At 32.9% G+C, this 23,926-nt stretch overlaps 3 protein-coding genes and 1 pseudogene across 3 annotated transcripts; all 4 read left to right on the top strand.

Moving 5' to 3' along the window:
- Positions 1-2,752: 2,752 nt before the first annotated feature.
- Positions 2,753-10,772, top strand: LOC141697057 (autophagy-related protein 9-like). Its single transcript, XM_074501247.1, has 10 exons — positions 2,753-3,039; positions 4,994-5,639; positions 5,850-6,170; positions 6,508-6,730; positions 7,457-7,636; positions 7,722-7,928; positions 8,994-9,071; positions 9,161-9,231; positions 9,422-9,532; positions 9,667-10,772. Exons 2-10 carry the CDS (start codon positions 5,065-5,067, stop codon positions 10,499-10,501), a joined length of 2,601 nt encoding a protein of 866 aa, XP_074357348.1. The 5' UTR covers positions 2,753-3,039; positions 4,994-5,064; the 3' UTR covers positions 10,502-10,772.
- A 533-nt stretch (positions 10,773-11,305) lies between these two features.
- LOC141695755 (protein DOWNY MILDEW RESISTANCE 6-like) lies at positions 11,306-12,595 on the top strand (annotated as a pseudogene).
- Positions 12,596-14,691: 2,096 nt separating this feature from the next.
- LOC141695036 (protein DOWNY MILDEW RESISTANCE 6-like) lies at positions 14,692-16,087 on the top strand. Its single transcript, XM_074499268.1, has 4 exons — positions 14,692-14,895; positions 15,026-15,276; positions 15,373-15,691; positions 15,791-16,087. Exons 1-4 carry the CDS (start codon positions 14,692-14,694, stop codon positions 16,031-16,033), a joined length of 1,017 nt encoding a protein of 338 aa, XP_074355369.1. The 3' UTR covers positions 16,034-16,087.
- Positions 16,088-21,709: 5,622 nt separating this feature from the next.
- Positions 21,710-23,387, top strand: LOC141695103 (hyoscyamine 6-dioxygenase-like). The gene is made up of 4 exons (XM_074499360.1): positions 21,710-22,044; positions 22,125-22,363; positions 22,694-23,009; positions 23,085-23,387. Exons 1-4 carry the CDS (start codon positions 21,850-21,852, stop codon positions 23,331-23,333), a joined length of 999 nt encoding a protein of 332 aa, XP_074355461.1. The 5' UTR covers positions 21,710-21,849; the 3' UTR covers positions 23,334-23,387.
- Positions 23,388-23,926: the final 539 nt, after the last annotated feature.

Here is a 23,926-nt window from a genome sequence, read left to right as displayed (position 1 = left end):
CCTTAAAAATGAGGCACATGATAAATGTCCTAGTGTTTTAAGAGCAAGTCCAAGAGTGCCCTAAATTCATATCTTAAACTAGAATTTAAGGCATTTTGTTTAAATGAGTTCTCTAATAATGTCCTAGTGGTGCCTTAAAACACTAGGACATGAATCAAATGCCTCATTTTTAGAGCAAGTCCAACAATGTCCTACTTCAAGCCTTATATTTAATATAAAATATTATGTCCCAGTAACTTAGGACATGTTTAAGTAAATTCATCTCCAACAATGTGCCTTACCCTTACTGTACATTCAATATTTTATTATTAAAAATTCCTTTCATCATTAAAATATAATAAATAGAAGAGAGAGAAAGAGAGTGTTCATGAAAATATATTATAAAAATATAACTTAGGACAAGTGAAGATGTGCCTTAAAAATAAGGCTCAAGTAGGTTGTCCTAGTAATTTAGGGCATTACTGTTGGAACTACATTTTTTGTCAAATGCCTTATATTTTGATTTAGGACATCATATAGGGCACCTGTTGGACTTGCTCTTAAGGCATCACTAGGCATGCCCTATTTAATTTATATCAATAAAAAATTTATTTCCCTTTTTTTTTACACATCTCTTCTCTCTCATCTTTTCTTTCCCTCCAAATATAATTCAAATATAATATTATACTAATAATAAGGCACCATTATAAGGCATATTGTTGGAGTTAATATGCAAAATTCATGTCTTAAATTACTAGGACATTATATTTTATTAGAGCAAGTCCAAGAGTGCCCTAAATTCATGTCCTACACTAGAATTTAAGGCATTTTGTTTAAATGAGTGCTCCAACAATGTCCAAGTGGTGCCTTAAAACACTTAGACATGAATCAAATGCCTCATTTTTAAGGCATCACTAGGTATGCCCTATTTAATTTATATCAATAAAAAAATTATTTCCCTCTTTTTTTACACATCTCTTCTCTCTCATCTTTTCTTTCCCTCCAAATATAATTCAAATATAATATTATACTAATAATAAGGCACCATTATAAGGCATATTGTTGGAGTTAATATGCAAAATTCATGTCTTAAATCACTAGGACATTATATTTTATTATATTTATAAGGCATCTAGTAGGACATTGTTGGACTTGCTCTTATATTTATAAGGCATCTAATAGGACATTGTTGGACTTGCTCTAAGGCACCATTAGGACATTGTTGGAGCACTATTTTGTTCAAAGTGCCTCAAATTTTAACTTATGATAAGCTTTTAGGGCACTCTTGGACTTGCGCTTAGAGCAAGTCCAAGAGTGTCCTAATAGATGCCTTAAAAATATTATAAAATATGATGTCCTAGTAATTTAGGACAATATTCTCATGTATGCACTCCAACAACAATGCCTTATAGTTGTGTCTTATCATTAAAATAATATTATATTTGAATTATATTTGGAGGGAATGAAAAAGATGAGAGAGAAGATATGTGTAAAAAAGAGGGAAGCAAATTTTTTATTGAAAAAATTGATATAAGGCATCCCTAGTAAAGCCTTAAAAATGAGGCATTTGATGGATGTCCTAGTGTTTTAAGGCACCACTAGGACATTGTTGGAGTATCTAATTAATCAAAATGCCTCAAATTATAGTTTAGGACAGCAATTTAAGGCACTGTTGGACTTGCTCTTATAAAGAAAGAACGAAGAAATAGTCTCGCCGCCTCTATTTTGCTTAAGATATGTTGAATTTTATCTATTTTTCTATCTCTATTTTACTTAAGATGTGTTGCACTATATATATTTTTCATGTCTGTAACTTCTAAACTATTTTACAACAACAACAATACAACTCCAAACTTCTAATTTTAAAGAACCAGTTTCAGATAATCAATTGATTGTCATATCAATGTATTAAAAAATCAACGTCCCATGAAGCGGACATCCATGCTAATTATTTATATATACTACATTATTAGAACCTGAGCTTTTAAATTTTATGAAGAACAACCAGTGTTCTACAAATCCCTGATTTTTAAAAAAATCTCCGATTAATCATTAAAAAATATTTGGCCAATCTATTTTTTTGAAATCCGATTAATATTTATAAATTATTTTGAATTATATATTTCATAATAAATAAGATAGATATATTAAATATTATTAAAATATTTAAATATATCCGATTTTTGTTCCAATTAATCCCCAATTTACCGATTAATTCCTAATCGATACCTAATTCGATTAGTACGGATTACCAATTTTTACAACCATGACACCAGCTAGTCATTACCTACCTCGCCCGTTTGTTTAATCTTTTTTAAACAACCAAAATAAAATGGTTATAACCATTTACATTCGTAATTGGACCATGCACACTTCTACTTATTAAAGCTATTTTAATACCAATTTCTTTTATATAATAATTTTATTTAAACATTATTTATTTATCTTTTTAACATGCTTAATTATTAAAAAACCAAATTTAAAAATTATAAATGTTTGGACCTGCTGTTTTTTAACCAATTACCGAATATTAAAATAAAATAAAATATTTATTAAAAATAACCCATACATGACACTGATTATAGGCTATTAATTTATCGAGGTTAAACTGTATAATAGTTTAAAAAAAGGGTTTCTGGAAATTTTCTGTAGATATTTTTCTTTTATCCCTTCGTAATTTTAAAAAAGTAAAAAGAAAAGGAATGGATTGCAGAAAAAGATAGTAAAGGGGCATCAATATATATACACACACATACGCACACTGTACATACATATTTGTACATATCTCATCAAAGGTTTCCAAAGCCTACTCAAAGTAGCAGTATATTATTATAACACGAACAACTTAATTTCCATCTTCACGTCTTCTCCTTCCCTTAATTTATTTCTCTTCCTGTTTTTCTCCGCCTTAATCCCAAACCCTTTTTGTAAATTCATCAAAAAATTCATCTTTTATTTTTGGGTCCTTTTTTTGGGTTTGGTGGTTCAAAATTACTGCAAATTGGTTGATTTTTACTAGGCGTTCATCCTTATTGCTCCCCTACTTCAAATAGGTTTCTGGTAATTTTTCCATTTTTTCCCTTATTTGTGTGTATTTTTTTGTATATTGGTTTGGGTTTTCTTGATATTGTTGAAAGATTTGATTTAAAGAAGATTCTTGATGGGTTTCGTGTTGGTAGATTATGTGGATAAGTTGGAGATTAATCTTGCAGAAAGTTTTGACCTTTTTGTGTTTTTATGAAGCAATCATGTGCCTAAAATGATTGTTTTGGGATTATAGTGCTTGTTGTTTTATAAAGATGCAATCTTTGGCTCTTATTAGTTAGTACAATAATGATGCAATAATTAGTTTCATTTTGTTAAGTTTCATAGGTGTCATTAGAGGTTTAGTATGTTAGTGAGTTTGTTATTAGTTTACGTTTGATCAAATTTTTATTGCTTCTAATGTGGGAGATTACTTTTTTCTTAATTACTGAAATTGACTTGTTTACATACTTAAATTGTATAGATAAGATTATGGAAATCAGAGAACTGTTTGCTATTCCTTGTCAATGATAAGTGAGAAAGTGTTAAAAAGAATAACTATGATCTCGAATTCTTAAGCATATCTGCAAGAAAAGAACGGCTAGTCTTTCCATATTTTAAAAGTTTGAACTTTCTACGCGGTAAGCGAAAGAGTTGTTTCTGTTATGGTTCATACCATGGGATCTTTTAAGTTTATATCCATAAACTATGTCAACCGCCGTCATTGGTTTATTTGTTGCCAAGATGTATTGTAAAACTGTTCCGACATTCGAAGTCCCAAGATTAGTAAGGGGGTTGTTAATGTAAAGTCTAAGTGCTCGCAAGTCAATATTCCATATTTAACAACATGACGTTATACCTTATTTCTTTTTGTTAGCCGAATCACAACCTTACTCTGCTTGTAGTTTTTATTTTAAAGCCTTTTTTACACTTATTTTTAAAGTTGAATACAGTTACTATATTTGTATTTTTCGGCTTCTTTAGAAGCCTTGATTATTTATCTGCCACTTTCTAAAGCAATCTTCTCGAGAACTATTGTGGAATGTTCTTTTGAAAAATACGAAGAAATTATACAATTAAGACAATAACTATTGTGGAATGTTCTTTTGAAAATAGGAACACAATATACAATTAAAATAATAAAAAAGAATATAACTAGGGTCTGTTTTAACCTTTTTGACGAACCAATATTTCTAGCGTTTCCAGCCATGGAGACAATAGAGAATGGATCACAAACCATAAAATGAGAAAATTTAAATAGTCTAGATATTCTTTAAAATTGTAAATAATTATGCATAAAGTAATATCAGAAATAGGATATAGGGAGTAAGAAAACTAAATATACTGTAAAATACTTCAAAAAAATAATACAGGTCTATTTTAATTATACTCTCGTAACTCCCTACAATTGGTTAAAATGATTCTGTCTAAATGCAATATAATTACTGTTTGACATTGTAATAAAGAAAATTTCTTGTTTTAGTTCGAATTCCATCCTCTTAGAGTGAATATTTGCAGGCTGCATGGCGCCATAGTCAATGTTGTTTAGAAACGCTACTAAAATAAATATGAATTCTTTGTGGAAAAATTTAGGATTTTGCTACTTCAAAATCTTTGGACAAGGGCTACCTCGTTATACATCAGGATTTTCTATTGATGATTTAAGGTAGAAAACTAATAAAACTGGACTGGATTTTCCGTTAATTCCCCTGGCACTCTGAAGAAATAGTGCATCTTATTACTTAAAAAAACAAGTTAAAGTTGTTTGCATCAGAGATATGTCCTTCCAATTTTTCTGTGTCTTGCTTTGCTTTGGGAATTGAACTCTTTTAATTTTTTTTTACAAAAGATGGTCTATATTTCTTGTAGTTTAACTACATGAACACATTTCTCCAAACTTTCTCGACAGCTTATTATGTGTGTGTGTAAATATTTCTGTGCATTCTTTTATTATATGATATCTGAATTATTTTTTGTCTCTGCTGTTCAGCACTATGCAGTAACCATTTCAGAACTTTGGGGGATGGACTGGTGTTACTTGTCTACTGTCAGTGCATTTAAATGATGTTCAGTGGACAAAAGGGTGCTAATGCACTTGATTATTTTAAATGGAAAAGTCGTGGCGAATCATCATTGAGAACAGGATTGCTCAATGACAGTCATGAAATTGAATTGTCTGATTACCATAGAGCACCAAGTGCTGGGAGTGAAAGCCCTACAGGGCTTCTTAATGGGGATAGTTTGAGTGTGGAACCTATTTCCGACTTAGATTTGTTCTTTGAGAGACTCTATAGCTACTATTGTGAAAAAGGTCTCTTGTGCATTGTAATAAAGTGGATAGTTGAACTTTTGAGCTTGGGTTTTACTATATGTTTCTCGGGCTTTTTCTTGTTATATGTTGATTGGAATGGTCTCCGTAATGCCAAGTGTGGAATGGATGCTGTTGAATCGGGAATCAAACCATGTGACTTGGCTAAGGACGCTCTTCATGAGCATCCCTTGACACCTTTCACACTTTCTAAAGCTGTTATTGTTGGGTATTTGGGGATCTTCTCTATATACTGGATTTTTTGTTTTTTAAGGTTTTTTGCACAGCTGAAGGAAACTCTTAAAATTCGCCAGTTTTACTACCACAGGTGCTGATTTTGTGATTTTTGTGTGCTTGTTAGATTAGTGTAAATTTATTTTGCAGCAATATAAATATATGTAATGGGAAAAGGGTGATTTTCCCATGCAAACTTTGGTCATTTTCTAGCACGCTTATAACTGGTTGCAATTTTATTATCGGGTTAGTGTGGAAACAACTTATTTCATGTATAATGTAAAACTTTGTACTTTTTGTGCAGTCTCCATGTTACGGATAATGAAATGCAAACAATGCCATGGGCATCAGTTCTTGAGAAGGTTGTAAAGTTACAAGACTCACAGCAATTATGTGTAGTCAAGGACTTGTCTGCTCATGATATTGTGATGCGATTGATGCGGAAAGATAACTACTTGATTGGGTTGCTAAACAAAGGGGTTCTTTCTTTTCAATTATCTAAATGGGTACCAGGAGCTGGTCCAGTTGTAAAATCTGGCCCAGTTGGTAAAAGACGACGTCTGATACTTACAAAGACATTGGAGTGGACCATAAACTGGTGCATATTGCACAGCATGTTTGACAGGTTTGTAGTCTTCCTTTCTTCTGATAGGCAGATGTATTACGTATATCATGTGCAAATTGAATCTATAAGGACCCGCCCTCCATTTTAAAGAGAGCTCCAGTAGGAGTATTTGTGAATAATCTATTCACTTAAGTTTCTATTTATACATATAATAACTTTGGTCTTTGGATATGAAAATTGATTATCTATCTCGTGTGAGGTTTCTTTTGTATCAATGTATCTGACAAGAAGCCACTTATATATGTGTGTGTGTGTGTTCAAGATGACTAAAAATTAACAAATATTTCTACATTTAATATTTATGATTGCTTATGTCTTTTATGCGCATTGTTTGCAGAAACTTTCGTGTTCGGAGGGATTTTATTTCTGATCCTAAAACATTGAAGAAAAGTCTGGTTGTAGTTGGTATTGCAATGCTCGCACTTTCCCCTTTTATTGTCATTTTCATGCTGGTATATCTCTTCTTGAAGCACGCGGAACAATTCTATAATCATCCAAGTACAGCATCATCTCGAAGATGGTCAAATCTTTCAAGGTGGATCTTGAGGGAATTCAATGAGGTTATTCTTGACCATAATACTTATTGGTTATGGGTTTGCTTTGTGTGTTTTTTTTACTGCATACTAGAAAGTTACCCAAATCAAGGTGGTCTGGGTATTGTGTTCCAATTCTTACATATATCTTTTTAAAATGATACTAGTGTATAATGATTTATTTTATCTGTTCCACTTTCTTTTATGTATAAATAATAGTTACAAGTTAACAAGATATGCATTAACCTAATATTTTATTATATAAACAATGAAAAATTATATCAAATAGAGATATAATTGATTTACCCAAAAAAAAATAAAAAAAGTAGAGATATAATTTTAGTAGTTTATTGAGATTATAATTTTTATTTTGCATATCAAGAGCAATTGAGATACTTAATTTATCTAAGATTTAGTTTATAATCTTATTTGATATGTTATTTAACTTTATTTTGTAGTTGACTAAGAAAAATATCTTCCGATAGATATATAATATGTGCATTTAAGTATGTTTTAGGAGTGGTGTTTCATGAGGAATGGATACTTATTTAGGAGTAATCCAGTTTTTATCATATATATATGATAGTTATTTTTGCGGGGTTTGTATTGTGAATTGAATTAATATTATTATTTTTTGTACTGCTATGCAAGCTTTAAAATCTCAACTTTAATGTATTACATTTTGCAAGAGCTTGTCATTATTAACTATTCATACATTGTATATAGTCTATAAATGAGTTTATTCTGTTTCAGGTGGACCATTTTTTCAAACACCGGATAAATGGCAGCGTAGTACATGCCTCTGAATATCTGAAGCAGTTCCCTTCCCCTGTATTATCAATCATTGCTAAGTTTATTTCATTTGTTTCTGGTGGATTTGCTGCTATTTTGATTATCATCGCATTTCTTGAGGAGTCTCTCCTGGAAGGCCATGTAATGCTTTTGTGTAGACTTCACGTCTCTTTTGATTCACCATTATAGACACCATTTATTAAGTCATATCTATCGGTCATTTCAGATCTTTGGTCGCAATTTGTTTTGGTATGCTGCTGTATTTGGAACCATAACAGCGATTAGCCGTGCTGCTATTACAGATGATCATCTAGTCCTTGACCCACAAGGAGCTATGTCTCTAGTTGTCCAACATACACATTTTATGCCTAAGAGATGGCGTGGCAAAGAAAATTCCGATATTGTACGGGTCGAGTTTGAGACTTTATTTCAGGTGAATTCTGCTGAAAGTAGCGTTTTGGAATGTAAAACAAATAGTTGCTTGATTGGTTAAATTATAGAGTTAAAAAATTTCAAATTCGGTAATTGGATCTCACAAGAGAGATATATATACTGGATGCCTAGCCTCAAGAACATTCAATTAATCTAGTGAATACATCTCTTCTACAGAAAAATTGAGAAATAAATATCTGCTAACAAATATGTAATCGGTGCATTAGCTTTGATACCTTTTAGAGCTTCCCGAGTTTGATTTATTAACCTTTCTTTATTATGGTGGAGTGCATTGCAAACGGGAGTAGGTGTGGAATTTAAGGGTTTTTGGTGATCCTGTTGTTAGTTTTAGAACTAGTGAGCTGTAATATCATATTATTTTTGAGTGTAATGCATTTGACCTATGTTAATAGCTGTAGTTTCTGCGTTTGTCTTCTTCCACTATCTTGATGTAATAGTAAAAGAAATACTTTAACTTTAAATTATTAAAAATGCATGCTGGCAGAAGGGTCTGAGGAAGGTCCGCTATACACATCCTTCCCCTTTATTTTTTCATTTAAAAATGAAAATCTGTGATCATGCCTTTGAGATGCTTCTCCATCTCCTGTCTCCTGTCAATCTGCATCATTAGATTTTGTCTACTTTCTCTATTCTCTCTTTTTCAGTAACTATGCCCTATATAAGAGATCTAGCTTGGGCCTGATATCGAGCTCAAGTGCCCTTCACATGTGAGCGCGTAATTGTTGATGAAAAGTTTGTGTTTGCATCTTACTAGAGTTGCGCAATTGTATATAAATAGTTTTGGGTCAACCAAAGTGCCAAATATAGTTTAATTTATATAGGGAGAAAAAGATAGGTTAAAAGTAGCGTAATTGAGATTTTTATCAGTTAAACAAGAGGCGAGAGTCTGTATAGTTAAAGTATTGTTCTGAAACAATAGGCGAGACTCGAGAGTCTGTATAGTTAAAGTATTGCTCTGATGATAATATAAGAAGGGGAAAATGGCATTGTTACGGTGGTTTCTGGACTATATATTACAGAAATAAATGAGCTTTCTCTGTTGCAGTATACTGGGATGATGTTACTGGAAGAGATGGCCTCGATCTTTCTGACCCCTTATTTACTTATATTTGTCGTCCCAGAGGTATAATACTTTTTTGGGTATATTACTATATGTTTTCTGTTTCACCACTGAAGCTATATCTTATTTTAGATGCTTTTTTAATATTGCAGCGAGTGGATGACATTTTGCAGTTCATTGCTGATTTTACAGTGGATATTGAAGGTGTTGGTCATGTATGCAGGTTATTCTGCCAACCTATTTTGATATATATCCAAAAGACGTTTTATTAGGCCATATAGAAACGTCTGACTAATTTTTTTTAATACAATTGGCTTCCCTCGGGAATGTGATCTTTTGCAAGAAAAATGACTTGTACAAACACTTTACATTAAGTATGTTCATGTAATGCCTCTTAATTCAAAATTGTGCAGCTTTAGTGCTTTTGACTTCCGAAACCACGGAAATATCATGTATGGTGCACCACACAATTCAACTCGTGGTCAAAGGAGTTCCCAAGGAAAGATGGAGAAATCATTCTTAAGGTTTGATTGCTGCCACCAATATCTGTTTTTTGATTGATCAGATATTCTACGTATGAAAGTTTTCAGTTACTTCTGATCTTGCATTTTGTTGTGATTTACCCTACTTCAAAGTTATCTCATTAATATGAATGCAGCTTTCAGAGTAGCTACCCTTCATGGGAACCTAATAGCGAGGGAAAGCAACTCATTTCAACACTAAAAGCATTCAGGGAGAAGAAGTTACAAGTCCATGAACGAATATCTTCTCCATACTTGCCTCCAAGAATGCAGCAACGGAGTCCAGAATCGCGAGGCAATGGCGATATTAACAATGTCTTTTCAGGAGAAACATTTCAGAATATTCCAGAAATGGGTTATCAGTTAGGTTCCTTGTGGCTTTTTGATTCTGAACAGAAGAATTATCTGAATATTCTTGAGTGGTATTATACATCTGATACTCATCCTGCTAACGAAGCTGAAAGAGACGCTCCATCAAGATCATCTAATGTTGCTGAAAGCACAAGAAATTTCTGGATGTCTTCGCCCATGATAAACAATGAAGCAACACATGATGAAAATTGGGGGCAACTTTTTGACAGTGAGAGATCACAGTCTCATCTAGAAGCCTCCACTGCTGCTCCTCTCTTCTGTGGAAGTGTACTACATCATGACGACTCTATCAATGCAGCACATTACCGTACTAGGAGCCATTGGTGGGCTAGAAGTAACGCACAAGGAAACAACACACAAGCAAGCTTTCTGGAGCCTCCACCTTTTAACCGCAACACCGAAAATTATTATGATAATATATCCGATAGAAGCATAATAGAGGAAGAACAAGACCACTTTGAATTGACAAGGAGCCATAACACGTTGTCCCAAACATTTTATTTGGATGACTTGGATGGAGGACAATTTAATCTCCCATTTGATGATATTTACAGTAGACATTCTACTAGCCCTGAACCAGACCCCCTAAATCTCGTGTAGTTAATTGCTTCCAAAATATGGCATCGTTGTATTGTGCATCTAGATTCAATATTTCTGTGAAGTTTGTATATGGTTTTTATTATGTAACCTTGGTAGCTGTTCTTCACGTAAAGAAGGAAGCAATTCGTTCTTGTATATAATTCATAGTTGAGTGAGATTCCATACCTGTGACTTGATTTACGACAAGTGAACTAAGCATGGAATACTCACTCCAACACCTGTAATATAACTAGTCAAATAGTTCTATTAATGTTTTTTAGTTGGATAGATCTATTCCTGTCTTTTAGATAATAGGATCCTTTAAAATAATTGTTTATGTAGGTGGTGACAGATTTGTGATGCTATTGAACCACAATGGTAGTATTTGTAGAAATGGTAGGTTCTAAAGATCCAACACCCTTGTTGCTGTCTGAGCGCCAGAGTTCAGATGTTAAGGCTCTGTTTTGTTTTCAGTATTAACAGACAATTATCGTTTCCTGTTGCTTCACCATTTCCATTTCATGCTATTACATTGTCAATGTATATGTATGCAAATGTCACATTTCTTAAATCCCTTGAATTATCAGAGTTGTTTGTGAGATAACTAGACCAAATATTCCAATATTGTATGAATTTGTATACTTGTTTACGTGCATCTTACCCTCCATAAACCGTGTTGTACGCGGATACATCATACGCATGACATGTGTTTGGTTTATTCTGTTTACAGGATAAATCTGGATAGACAACGAATTTATTTGATAATTTTAATGTTCATTGACTAACTTGTTTGTTACTCAAGTTTGATTAAATTTTAAGCAGAAACTTGGTAAAGGCTCAGTAACCCATCTGTTGATCTTAATGAATGCAATGTTGTTAAAACATAGTTAAAATTCCTACCTCTAATGCTATCTGAATATATCTTAAATTTGTTTGGCAATAGCTTACACTTGCAAAAAACCATATGGAGAAACTTGTCTCAAGCTGGTCTAGGGTCGAATTTTTACCACAAGATTATCTTCCCAGTGGGGCAAAGACCAGGTGAGGGAATTTCTGTTCCTGTATGCAAAGCTATCCCAGTTATCGATCTCGGAAAGGCAAGCCATGATCGAATGGGTACGATTCAACAAATTGTCAATGTAAAGAATTTGGATTTTTTCAGTTTCGTATATTAGGTTTTTACAGGAATAATTGGATGGTCTCTCATAGTTTTGTAGAATGCTATATAAATGATGAAAAATTATAAGCTGTTTAATGTATGGTATGTTAAATAGGTGATTTTCTGGTGTTTTAATAGATGAAACTAAGTGTGTAGTACAGGAGTTCTTTGACATGTCAGATGAAAAGAAAGGAGGTGTTTTTTCGGATGATCGTACTACGAACTGCAGATTCAATACTAGCAACACCAACTATGCAACAGAAGAAACTCACTATTGGAGATACTTTTTAAGACACCCTTGTCATCCTTTAGAAGACCCTTATACATCTGTGGCCTGAAACTCCAACCACATATCGGTAACTTATGTTCCCTATGTATGAAACGAAACAATGTAACAACAGACTGATTTACGATAAGTTAGTTATCTTATAATTTTCTCTTTATTGTTTCTTGAAGAGATATTGTTGGGAAATACTCAGTTGAAGTGAGGAACCTCTCGTTGAGAATAATGGACTTCATTTCTGAAGAATTAGGACGTAAACCTAGTTCTTTTGAAGGCAAACTTAGCGATTACCTATTGATTGTCATCAATCACTACCCCCCATGCCCGGATCCAAGTTTGACTCCAGGACTACCAAAACACAGTGATCCAAATTTTAATACCTTAGCTTTTTCAAGGGAATGTTTATGGCCTTGAACTGTGTAAAGATGGTCAGTGGCTTGGTGTCGAGCCAATTCCAGATGCATCTGTTGTCAACGTTGGTTACCAACTACAGGTACATTTAATCTCCTTAAACATGACCTTAATTATGACCTTAATCGAGGCAATCCCCCCTCAATATAAAGCTTTTCAATATCAAGAGTTTCTTAGATTATAAGGTTGAAGTACTGAAGCATCATGAAATGGTCAAGCATGTTTATTGTTTACAAACTCCAGATGTGCTAAATAAGGGTTGGATCCTAGCTGTTTGTCAGTATTAGTCATTTTACACGTATTCTGTAATGTTCTATATTTATTCTCTGCATCGTTTACACTTCTTTTCTATTGTTATTATCTTTTGGAAATTGGAAATAAAGATTTCATGAATAATGGCCACCATATTTAGCTCCCAGCAAAGAGAGAGGAGGTAACGAATGAAAAACCAGAGCAAATTGCCAAAGGCTTCTTTAGCCTAATCATGCACTGCTATATCTTTTATCTGCGAATAAACTTAACAATGATGTCAAATCTGCTGTTTAGCATTCTTCTATAAGAATTATAAACAAAACACTTCTATAAGATTTCAATGTCCAGAAACATAGCATTTGCTACCAATCCCAAATATATATTAATCATTACTTCACGCATTGAAGAACAAATCCAGGATAAAGCTTCTCTGATTCTCATCGCTTCACCTTGGAACACACTAACCATATATAATCCGCCATAGTCTTAGACACAACACAGGAGTAAACCTACCTGGTTATATGCTATCATCCATTCTGTGAAACTGTTAAAACTCCATATCATTAGCCACACTTACTTGCAGCGCGCCTAGTTTCAGATCACTGATTTTGTTATATGCATCCAAAGAAGCAATAAAGGGCACCTCCTCTTGACTCACATCTTATTGTAGATCAACGTAGTCCCAACACCCCCTTGAAAAAATCACAACCAAAGAAAACATGCAAGTATGTGACACATGGAATACATATGTTCAGTATTGACATCACAAATAACACAGCTAGGGTCAAGAAGGATACCTTTTGCGATAAACTTTTGCTTTATTGGTATATTATTCATGCGGGAATCTCCATAAAAAATTTATAAATTTTAGAAAAATACTCAACTTGCAGTCTTGCACAATCTACTCCATCCATCATTAATCCCGTTAATGTGATCGCTCATTAGAAATTATCATCCAGTTCAACCTTAAACTCACCTCCGAGAGAAAGACGCCAAACAAGGTTATCATTTTCATCGTCCTACAGATTGTAACAAATGTCTAGTTGACAGCTTTTTTTATTTTTTTATTTTTTTTTCCAAAGACACAACAGAATGTATTTTGGGTAATACAAAAGTCTAAAATGACCAATATTTTAGGGAACTCCTTGAGAAAGAGGCTGTAAGAAACTTGACATTCTTTAACCCTTTATTACAAGAGATATTAACAGGTCAGTGTCCCTCAATTGGTAAAAGATCTCCATGGCTGGTATGAAACTGCTTGGTGTCAGTTAATGTGGGAGGGTATTATTTACCGGGAGTGAAGAGGTTTTCCGGCTCTTCGGCATTAAGGTTGAGCTAGCAGAGTTGTGCATATCAAAGGAGCACAATACCGAACAGGTCAGGTATGTGTACTGCCTGGTGTTTCCGTGCTGGTCATGGAGTTGACGTCCAACAATAATAGTGGAAGGAGCCCTATTGTTCTTTTGGCATTGAAAGGATATTCACCCTGGCTCAGTTCTATTTCCCGGCATCTAAAGAGTAAAGAATTCAGGCTGATTGTATTGCATACTGATATTTCCCAAATGGCATGTGGACAAAAACCTGTATGATATTTTGTTCTTAATGTGAATTTCCGTGATTCTGTCCAGGAGTCTAACAGAATGATAAGAACATATATATATTTTTTAAAAGATATATGAACTTCAAGGATCTGATGAAGTCTAGGGACAAAGCTATTTCCTTCACTTAATGTAAAATCCACTTGGTAGGTTTTTAAATAATTCTCTACTTACAAGATAAAATCCGGCTAAAACAAACTTGGTATGAATTATTTGCTAAATTACGTTCTTTGACCACTTAGATTCTTTCTGTTCAAATTGTTTGATTCGTCGAATAAATCAGTTTGTACTTTGTGTGATTTCATTCAAGTACAAACTTGGTACAATGTCATTGTCAGCATTTCTTTCAGCCCTATATTATTTGTTTTTAATGGGTGAAATGTTGTTAATACAAAAGTCTTAATATTCCTTACCTCAATGATAACGGAGTATATAAAGCTCCATTAAGTGTATAAATCTTGGATTGTTTAGTATCAGCAATAACCGTGAAATACTTGCATAATATAGTATGGAGAAACTTGTTTCAAGCTGGTCTAGTGGCCACATTATACCAGAAGATTATATCTTCCCACTGGAGAAAAGACCTGGCGAGAAATTCGCTATTCCTGTATGCAAAGCAATCCCAGTTATCGATCTTGGAAAGGCAAGCCATGATCGTAAAGATATTATTCAGCAAATCATCAATGCGAGCCAAAAGTTTGGTTTTTTCCAGGTACATTCATGCATTCTATTAAGTTTGAACCATTTAATGTTGTATGGTTTTCTATTGTTTGTTCCAATTTTATTTAGAAAGCTAAATTATAGCTGATGAATGGTTGCAACATAAATATGATATGGATTAGGTGATCAACCATGGAGTTTCTGGTGCTTTAGTGGATGAGACTATGAGTGTTGTCAAGGAGTTCTTTAACATGGCTGATGCGGAGAAAGCAAGTGTTTATTCGGATGATCATACTAAGAGCTGCAGACTCCATACTAGCAGCCCCAACTATGACACAGAAAAATCTCATTTCTGGAGAGATTACTTAAGACACCCCTGTCATCCTCTGGAAGAATATATACATTTGTGGCCTGAAAATCCAACTACGTACCGGTAAGTCATAGTCCACATACATCAAATGAAACAACAGTTCAATGTAGACATGAACCACCACTAACCATTTATTCTTCTTTTTTATCTTCTATGTAGAGATATTGTTGGGAGATATTCAGTTGAAGTGAGGAACCTGTCATTAAGAATTCTAGAGCTGATCGGTGAAGGATTAGGACTAGAGCCTGGTTATTTTGAAGGCGAACTTAGTAATGAACTATTGATGTCAACCAATTACTACCCACCATGCCCTGACCCGAGTCTATCACTGGGATTGCCAAAACACAGTGATCCCAATCTTATTACTTTGCTTCTCCAAGCGGATATTGATGGCCTACAAGTATACATAGATAATCAGTGGCTTGGGGTCGAGCCACTTCCAAATGCGTTTGTTGTCAATATTGGTCATCAACTACAGGTACATTAAGATTCCTTTATGATGTCTCTAAAATGTCGAATGATCATATTCATAAACTATATTCACTTAAGATTTACGTCTTCTTATACCCTTGTTTAGATTGTTAGTAATGAGAAGTTTAGGAGCGCTGAACATCGAGCAGTCACAAACTCGAGAGAAGCTCGAACAACCATTGCCTCATTTATCTCACCTTCTAACAGCTGCATCATAGAGCCAGCTAAAGCACACATCAATGAAGGCAATCCTGCACTATATAGAGCATTTCAGTACCAAGAGTTTCTCAAGTCTTATGTCGCAAAGGCTGGTCTTGCCGAAACTGCACTGCAGGCCTATCACATTTGAGTACTAAAGCATCACTGAATGGAAGAGGCCTCATTTTAGCGTTGAGCATGGCCAAGTACTATATCTATATCCAATGTTTTAAGTTGAATAGGTCTTGTCTTATAAGAGCTATTCAATATTTTCTCTTTTCGCAAAAGATATAATTATTGGAAGAGACAATTGCTAGTAATACAGGTAGCTTGTCAATCATTGGAGTCTGCTGGAATTTTGGTTAAAAATTGTAGCCGGCAAAATTAGTTATTGACCTTGTATAATAAGAAATAATGACAAAAATAACATTTTGTTGGGATTAAGCGACAAAAATACCCATTTTCAATATTTTGACCATTTTTATCAATCAAATAACCATTCTCAGATTATGTATCTCAAAAAAAATAGTTTCTTATTTTTTTGTCAACATATATTTTTCAAAAAAAATGGTTAAAATACCCAGTCTGAGAATGGGTAATCGGGCATATACCCAGTCTGAGAAAACGTATTTGTTTAAGTAATAAATTATACACATGGGGTGAATGTGTTTTTGTGTTTTTATACTTTTTTTGAAGTATAAATGGTTTGAATAAAGTAAATGTAAATCTTACAGTGATATGTGTTAATACTGAAATTAAACAAGCAATAACAGTGATTACAGATCTTTCAAAACTCACTTAATTTTATATTAAAATTAAGAATGTTTTGCTACAAAATTTCTAGGCTTTTTGTTAATAAAGCTTCGCTTCTTCCTTGAGAAAAATACAAGACTTTTTTTATATAAATTGTTGCTTCTAACAAAGGACCAGTGTTGACTTTATATCATAATTAACTACTGGTTTACACGGTGTACAATAAGAGATGCTATTCACTTTAGTAAACCGTCACTTATCACCATTTTAGGAAAAGTATATCTTCCATTTCTGGCTTAGCATATCATTGCATACTGTGTTAATCTTGATCTTCCTTTGTCAGTTAATCTTCACCCTTGATCTTGCACACTCTTCAAACTGCTTTTTGTAGACTTGTCAATCAAACTGGTTGGATTGTTTGTTGATTGTTAATCTTGGATATTGAACTGGTCTGCAATTTGTACTTTGAGATTTTACCTCGAGATCTCCAGTTAGGCATATAGAGATCTTCACATCTCGATAAGTACATTGACTTATCGAGATCTCTAATACTCTATGGTTGATTTGACTTGTAGAGGTCTTTGAGTTCTCTATAAGAGAATTTGGCTTATCGAGATCTCTCATCTTCATATCTTCACTTTGACTTGTCGATATCTCTGAGTTCTCTAGTGACTTATTGACTTGTCGATAACTCAGAGTTCTCTAGTCAAATTTGATTTGTCGATAACTCAGAGTTCTCTAGTGAATTTTGGTTTGTCGATATCCCTGAGTTCTCTAGTGAAATTTGACTTGTCGATAACTCGAATTTCTCTAGTGATTTTTGACTTGTCGATAACTCTGAGTTCTCTAGTGAAGAAATGACTTGTCGATATCTCCAATCTTCATATCTTCAATTTGGATTGTCGATATCTCTGAGTTCTCTATAAGTCATTCTGGAGTTCTTGAATGATTTCTCTATAACACTAAATCTGTGACTTGTAGAGATTTTGACTTAAAACATTTTTCTCAAAAGAGATTTATTCAACTCCAACTTCTTCGTAATTCTTCTGAGACATGATCTTCTTGATTTTCTTCCGGATAGAATTCTTAGGCTTGACACTGTTTAAAGAAAAAGACAACAGTCTGCTCTTTTGACATTTTTACAGACTTTAAATGTTATAATACAAAACGCAAACTAAGATTACAATACAACTTATTTAGAATTGTCAATTTGATTTAGTCTTGTTAAAGCACATACATGTCTTGCACAACAGTATTTCATATACTCAGTCTCAGAAAGCGTATTTTAATTTTAAAAAAATAAAAAAAAATGGTTGAAATACCCAATCAGAAAAAGAGTATTTCGTCGGTATTTTTGGTCGCAATTCTTAAATTTGTTATTTTGGTCACCAATTTCAAAAAATATGCTATTTTTGGCCATCATCTGTATAATAATTATTTTTTTAAAAAAAATAGGCTTTTTACGCCTTACGATTACAAATGGGCATGTATTCTTAACCAATTTCGAAATCAAGAATCAAAATCAAAACATAACAAATAAACCCTAACCACCCCAACCCCTAGTTACTCAATCATCTCATAACATCCATTATTGACTTTGACTTTATATTTACGATGTTTGATTGTAAAAATTTGTGGTAGATTAGGCTAATAATTTGACATTAATCATATAAGTTTGCCTTGCATGGGTTCTATTTTACTGACACTGTGATAAACAAAAAAATTAATTTCAAATATACCTGTTTATTTATATGACAATGTCAATGACTATAAATATGGGCTATTAAAATGAAAGCCCACTTAATTGGCGCGTGGAATAAATTTGGAGTCCATTAGCAGTGGGCATGAACTAGAGATTCACAAAAAACTCGGACTCGAAAATCTGGCCCGGCCCGATCCGGTCAAAACCCGGTAAAATCCAGTCCGGTCAAAGCCCGGCCCGGTCCTGACCCGGGCTTCGGGCCTCGACGGACCCTATATTTTTAGGCAAAGCCCGGCCCGACCCGGTTAAAAACCCGAAAAAGCCCGGTTATAATATGATTATTCTAATATATTTTCTTATATATTTATAAATTCATATTTATTATAAATATAAATAATACTTTAAACACATATATATTTACATATTTGTGATTAAAAATATTATTTATATACTTCGTTGCATAAATAATGAAAGAAGATATAATAAGTACACTATATATATTTGGATATTATTGTTATCATAACAATGATAAAACTTATTATTCTATAAACATGTTTATTTTTTACCGAACTTAAATGTTTTCAACGAAATAATGTTTTCATAAAATATTCAATGTAAATTGATACATTTTTACGATGATCTAGTTGCTAACATATGTATTCTTCGGAATCTCTAATAATACTCGATCCGATTTAAATTAGAAAAAAGCCCGACCCGATCCGATCCGTCCGAAAAAAGCTCGGTTAGGCCCGCCTCGAGGGCCCAAACGGGCTCTGACATTTTCGGAAAGCCCGGTCCGGCCTGGTCAAAGTCAAAGCCCGAAAAGTCCAGTCCGGTCAAAGTTCGGGCTTTTTAAGGCCCGATCAAAACCCGGCCCGGTGGACTTTTTGTGCATCTCTAGCATGAACAACCTGCATTCGGTGAGAAGTATTTAATGTTTGCGGAAAGAAATGTTTCATGTCTCCATTAGAATTTAGAAGTATATTATTATCTCCGTATCTTTTTAGTTGTTATATTTAACTTTAATTTAGTTAAATTAATTAAAGTTTGACAAAATTTTATCAATAATTTATAATATGAACAAAATTAAAAAATTATATTATTGGAAACTGAAAACTATATTTAATATATTTTAATATTTAATTTTCAGCTTTTTGAAATAATATAAAATTAATATTTAATATTTAGTAAAAAAATTGATTAAATACACTTCTATAAAGAGAAATATGACAAGTAAAAAGGACGGAGTATCCTATAAAAATTCTAAATAATAGTTAAATGTTTATAATATTATCATTCACGTTTAGGAGTCATAAATACAATGAGGATTTAGTTTATACTTTTCATATAAAATGATGATAATTAAATAAATATATAAATTTAAAATTATTACTAGATAAATATGAGTTAAGTAATCTAAATAATATTTTAGGTGAGTTGACAATAATAATATGCCGGAAAAGTGCCGGAGATTCTCTCATAGCGTCTTGGAAACTAAATCAAAGTCCTATCAAAATTAGGAGATAGTTCGAATTTTGTTTAAAACAAGGCTGAGGATGATACTTATAATTAGCCAAAAAAATGAAAAACAATAGAAAGTTTATCCAAACTGATACTTTCGGGTTCAGCCCAGATTAATGGATACAGAAATTTTGTTTGGCCTTGTTTGAGTCCTCTGAATTTGTACCATTGAAAAAAGTAAACTTGCCCATCACAAAACTTGGCTATGCACTAGTGGGATAATTATTAACTACGGAATCCACCAAAACCGTTCTATTACTTTTTCCCATGTACCATTATATTTAAATATAATAATTAATAATCTTGTAAGCAGGATCAATTAGACGTGTTGGGTCGGTTTCGAATTTGATTAATTTTAGATCGATTTCATTTTCAGATTATAATATATTTAAAGACTATTGATATCGGAGTGGACCTGATTTGGTTCGGGTCTTATTCAGATTAAAATCTGATTAAATTCGGATTAAAATCATACAAAGTTTGATTTAAATTAAATTCAGTTCAGATATTTTCAGATTAATACCTTATTCATTTATTCAATTTGTGAGATTTAAAAAGTACTTTTTTGTTAAATATAGCATTTTAAATATAATATAATGGACTTTTACTAATAATTATGATTAGATGATTATGTTATCATAAACATAAAAAATCGATTTAAGTATAAATGTTGCTTAATTCGTGTCATATTTGATTCAGATAATATATTATTTGGTTTCGATAGGTTCCAATTTATAATCGGAATTGGTGTTTTCGGTAAATTTTCGGTTCGATAATTTTTGTTTAAGTGTAAATTAGTTTTCAAATAATTATTAAATTATATAATTTGAATCTCGGATTAAATCTTAATTTCATAAATTTTAGTTCAATTTTTCGTATAAAGATACAATTTCCAGGTTTAGTATTAATCACATGTAATGACTAAAGAGGACAACCAACCATTGAAATTTTATAAACAAATTTGTATCAAAATGTTCTAGTTCAGATCCGTAACGGAGCACCAATATTGTTATTTTATTTTGCACATGTTGCTATCATAAGAGGAAAATAAGCTCGAAGAATCATAATAATACTGACCAATTTTGAGTTTTTTTAATTGTTCCATTTACGTTGTGGTTGGATCTGAGAGCGATGTTCAAATTTAAACAAATTATATTACACTTTATAACATAATCACTTATTTTAACATAAACACAATTCAGCATTGATAAAGGTTGAACAATTCACCAACTCCCTTGCAGAGTTAATTTTGAACAGAAAAGACTTGCATACGGATTTATCCACTGTATTTTCGGTAATTTTTATTGATTAAGACTTTTGTATATGCTGGAAGTTTATTATATTTATTGAAAAATAATTTATCAAAATTTGATTTCTAACTTTTTACTTTTGTGTCATGAGCGCACACACAAAAACCATAAAAATTATTTGATATATATAACGTGAACTGACAAAGATATATGTAAGAAGTTCTAGTATCATATATTAATAAGATATATGTTAGAAGATTTAGTAATCAGTCTATTCAAAATTTTAAAAAATTTTGGTATCACATATTAGTAAGATATATGTACTGGTTGGTTTAAAATTTTAAATGTAAATATAAGTTCGAAGGATCTTACACCCTTCACAATTTATTAAATCGTTTGATTGAATATATGTTATATATCAATTTAATTTGAGTTCTAATATTGCGCTAAATAATCATCTCAATCTTAAAATCTCACGTTATTAGAAAGATCTTAAGTTGGTCACATGCTATACTATTCAAAATTATAATCTTCAAGAATGACGTATCTTGTGAGAAATAATTCCTAAAATATAATTGTAAGACTATCAGTATATGGACTTTGCGGCTTGCTGTACAGTAATCTGTCTGAATACTGATTAAACGTTAGCATTATACTCAAGATTGCCTATTAGTTTCAGTTTTTAACTTCTACTAATAAAGCTGCAATCTTCATAAGAAGGCATATTTTCCAGAGTAAAACATGGATAAGCAAACTTCAAGTTGGTTTACTGTTCAGAATGTGCCTGAAAATTACATATTTCCAGAGGAAGATAGGCCCGGAAGCCTCCCTATTCCTATCTGTGATACCATTCCAGTAATCAGTCTTGGAAAATCAACAAGTACAGAGAAAGTCCAGGAAATCATGGAAGCTTGTCGCAAATTTCGACTTTTTCATGTAACTATCTAAAATCCCATGATGCAATTTTCATATGTTTTATTCTCAGCTTGAAAAACTGTGTATATGTTGTGCAACAGGTTACTGATCATGGAGTACCGGAAGCTGTCATAATTGACACAATGAAGGCCTTGCAGGATTTTTTTGAACTTCCTGAGGATGAAAGAGCGAAAATTCCAAGTGAGGGTGGTTGTGTGTACACTAGCAGTAGTCGATTCGCCAAGGACGGGGTTCATTTGTGGAGGGATTGCTTAAAACACCCTTGCCATCCTTTGGAACAATGCATTCATTTTTGGCCAGAAAAGCCTACCGAATACAGGTACTTGTCTTCTTTGGCATGAAATATAATTTGTACTGTATGATATTTTTTCGATACACGGGAAATGAATGAATAAACAGAATTGCTACCATGTTGTCAAAAGAATCCTCTATGCAGTTACCAAGGTTTTAGGTGGGCTTAATTAGATCATATATTATCTTAAAATCCTTAACAAGGCTTATTTTAAACTGTTAGCACAGGATTGTAATCTCCACAATATAATGCTATATGATTTGGCACTGCAACAAGTACCCTTACGAACTACATAATTGATTATGTTGCACATTAGACAATTCAGTTCATTTGATTTTATATTTGATGCTTGTGCAGGGATTCCATAGCTAAATATGTTGGAGAGATAAGGAAGATGAGTTTGAAGATTCTTGAGTTAATATCGATAGGATTAGGACTCAAAGCATGGTATCTTGGTGAGATAAGTGAAGTGCAAATTCTTACAGCAAATAACTATCCAGCATGCCCAGATCCGAGTTTAACCTTGGGACTACTGAGACATTGTGACCCTAGCCTCATAACTATTCTGTATCAAGGAGATATACGTGGTCTCCAAATCGTAAAGGATGGACAATGGATTGGAGTTGAAGCTTTGCCAAACGCGTTTGTTGTTATATTAGGCAACCAGTTAGAGGTAAGCAGATTTTGTCTACCTATATGTGGTTATGTTATGTACAAAATGACATATTTTTGTTTATTATGAATGTAGATTATAAGCAATGGCAAGTTGAGAAGCACCGAGCATAGAGCGGTGACAAATCCAAGTGAAGCTCGCAGATCCATTGCAACACTTGTTAATCCTTCTCCGAACTGCATAGTGGAACCTGCAGAAGTTCTGGTTGATGATCTCAATCCTAGCCTTTATGAACCAACACTATACAAGGATTTTGTTCTCCATTCTAGAGGTTTTGGTGCATTTACCAAAAGCATACAGAGTTATATCAAATCTGAGACTTAGAAATTATTTACGGTATAATACTGTATTACAAATTTACAAAATACAAATGATTAAATGAGCGATGAGTACTGGCCTCTTTGGCTTTATTACCTAGTAAAAATAATTTACTGGAAAATATTTATTTGTTTTTGAAACTGAGAATTCCATTCATCTGGAACAACTCGATCTCAATCAGAAATATAATATCAGCAGGAACATAATATTCCAGATGGACGTAATTAGCATTCAACCGCAAAACTCCAGCAATGAGATAAGCAACACGGTTTGACAAAATGTAATGTTACATTTCTTATAGAATCCAGCAGCTGCTTGCGACCTTCAATGACTGAATTCATAACAATTTTGCTTCTAACAGCCTCCACCAAAATCAACAGGCGGTCTCTGAACACTTACATGATCATTTATAATCCTTGACCATGTTGGAAAATATGGGTAATAGTCCTACATTATCAAGTCAATTTGAGTTATAATTTGAGTGGACTAATGTTATGTGCGCGCAACGAGTAATATTTGGAATGCGTTCTACTTCGAGAGAGCTTTCCGAGACACTTTGAATCACTCAAAATGAGTAAGAGATCGATGAGATATGATCA

Source organism: Apium graveolens, chromosome 11 (genome assembly GCF_009905375.1).
Source record: "Apium graveolens cultivar Ventura chromosome 11, ASM990537v1, whole genome shotgun sequence".
NCBI lineage: Eukaryota > Viridiplantae > Streptophyta > Magnoliopsida > Apiales > Apiaceae > Apium > Apium graveolens.
The sequence above is the reverse complement of the archived record's forward strand: the minus strand, read 5'-3'. Positions and strand labels throughout refer to the sequence as shown.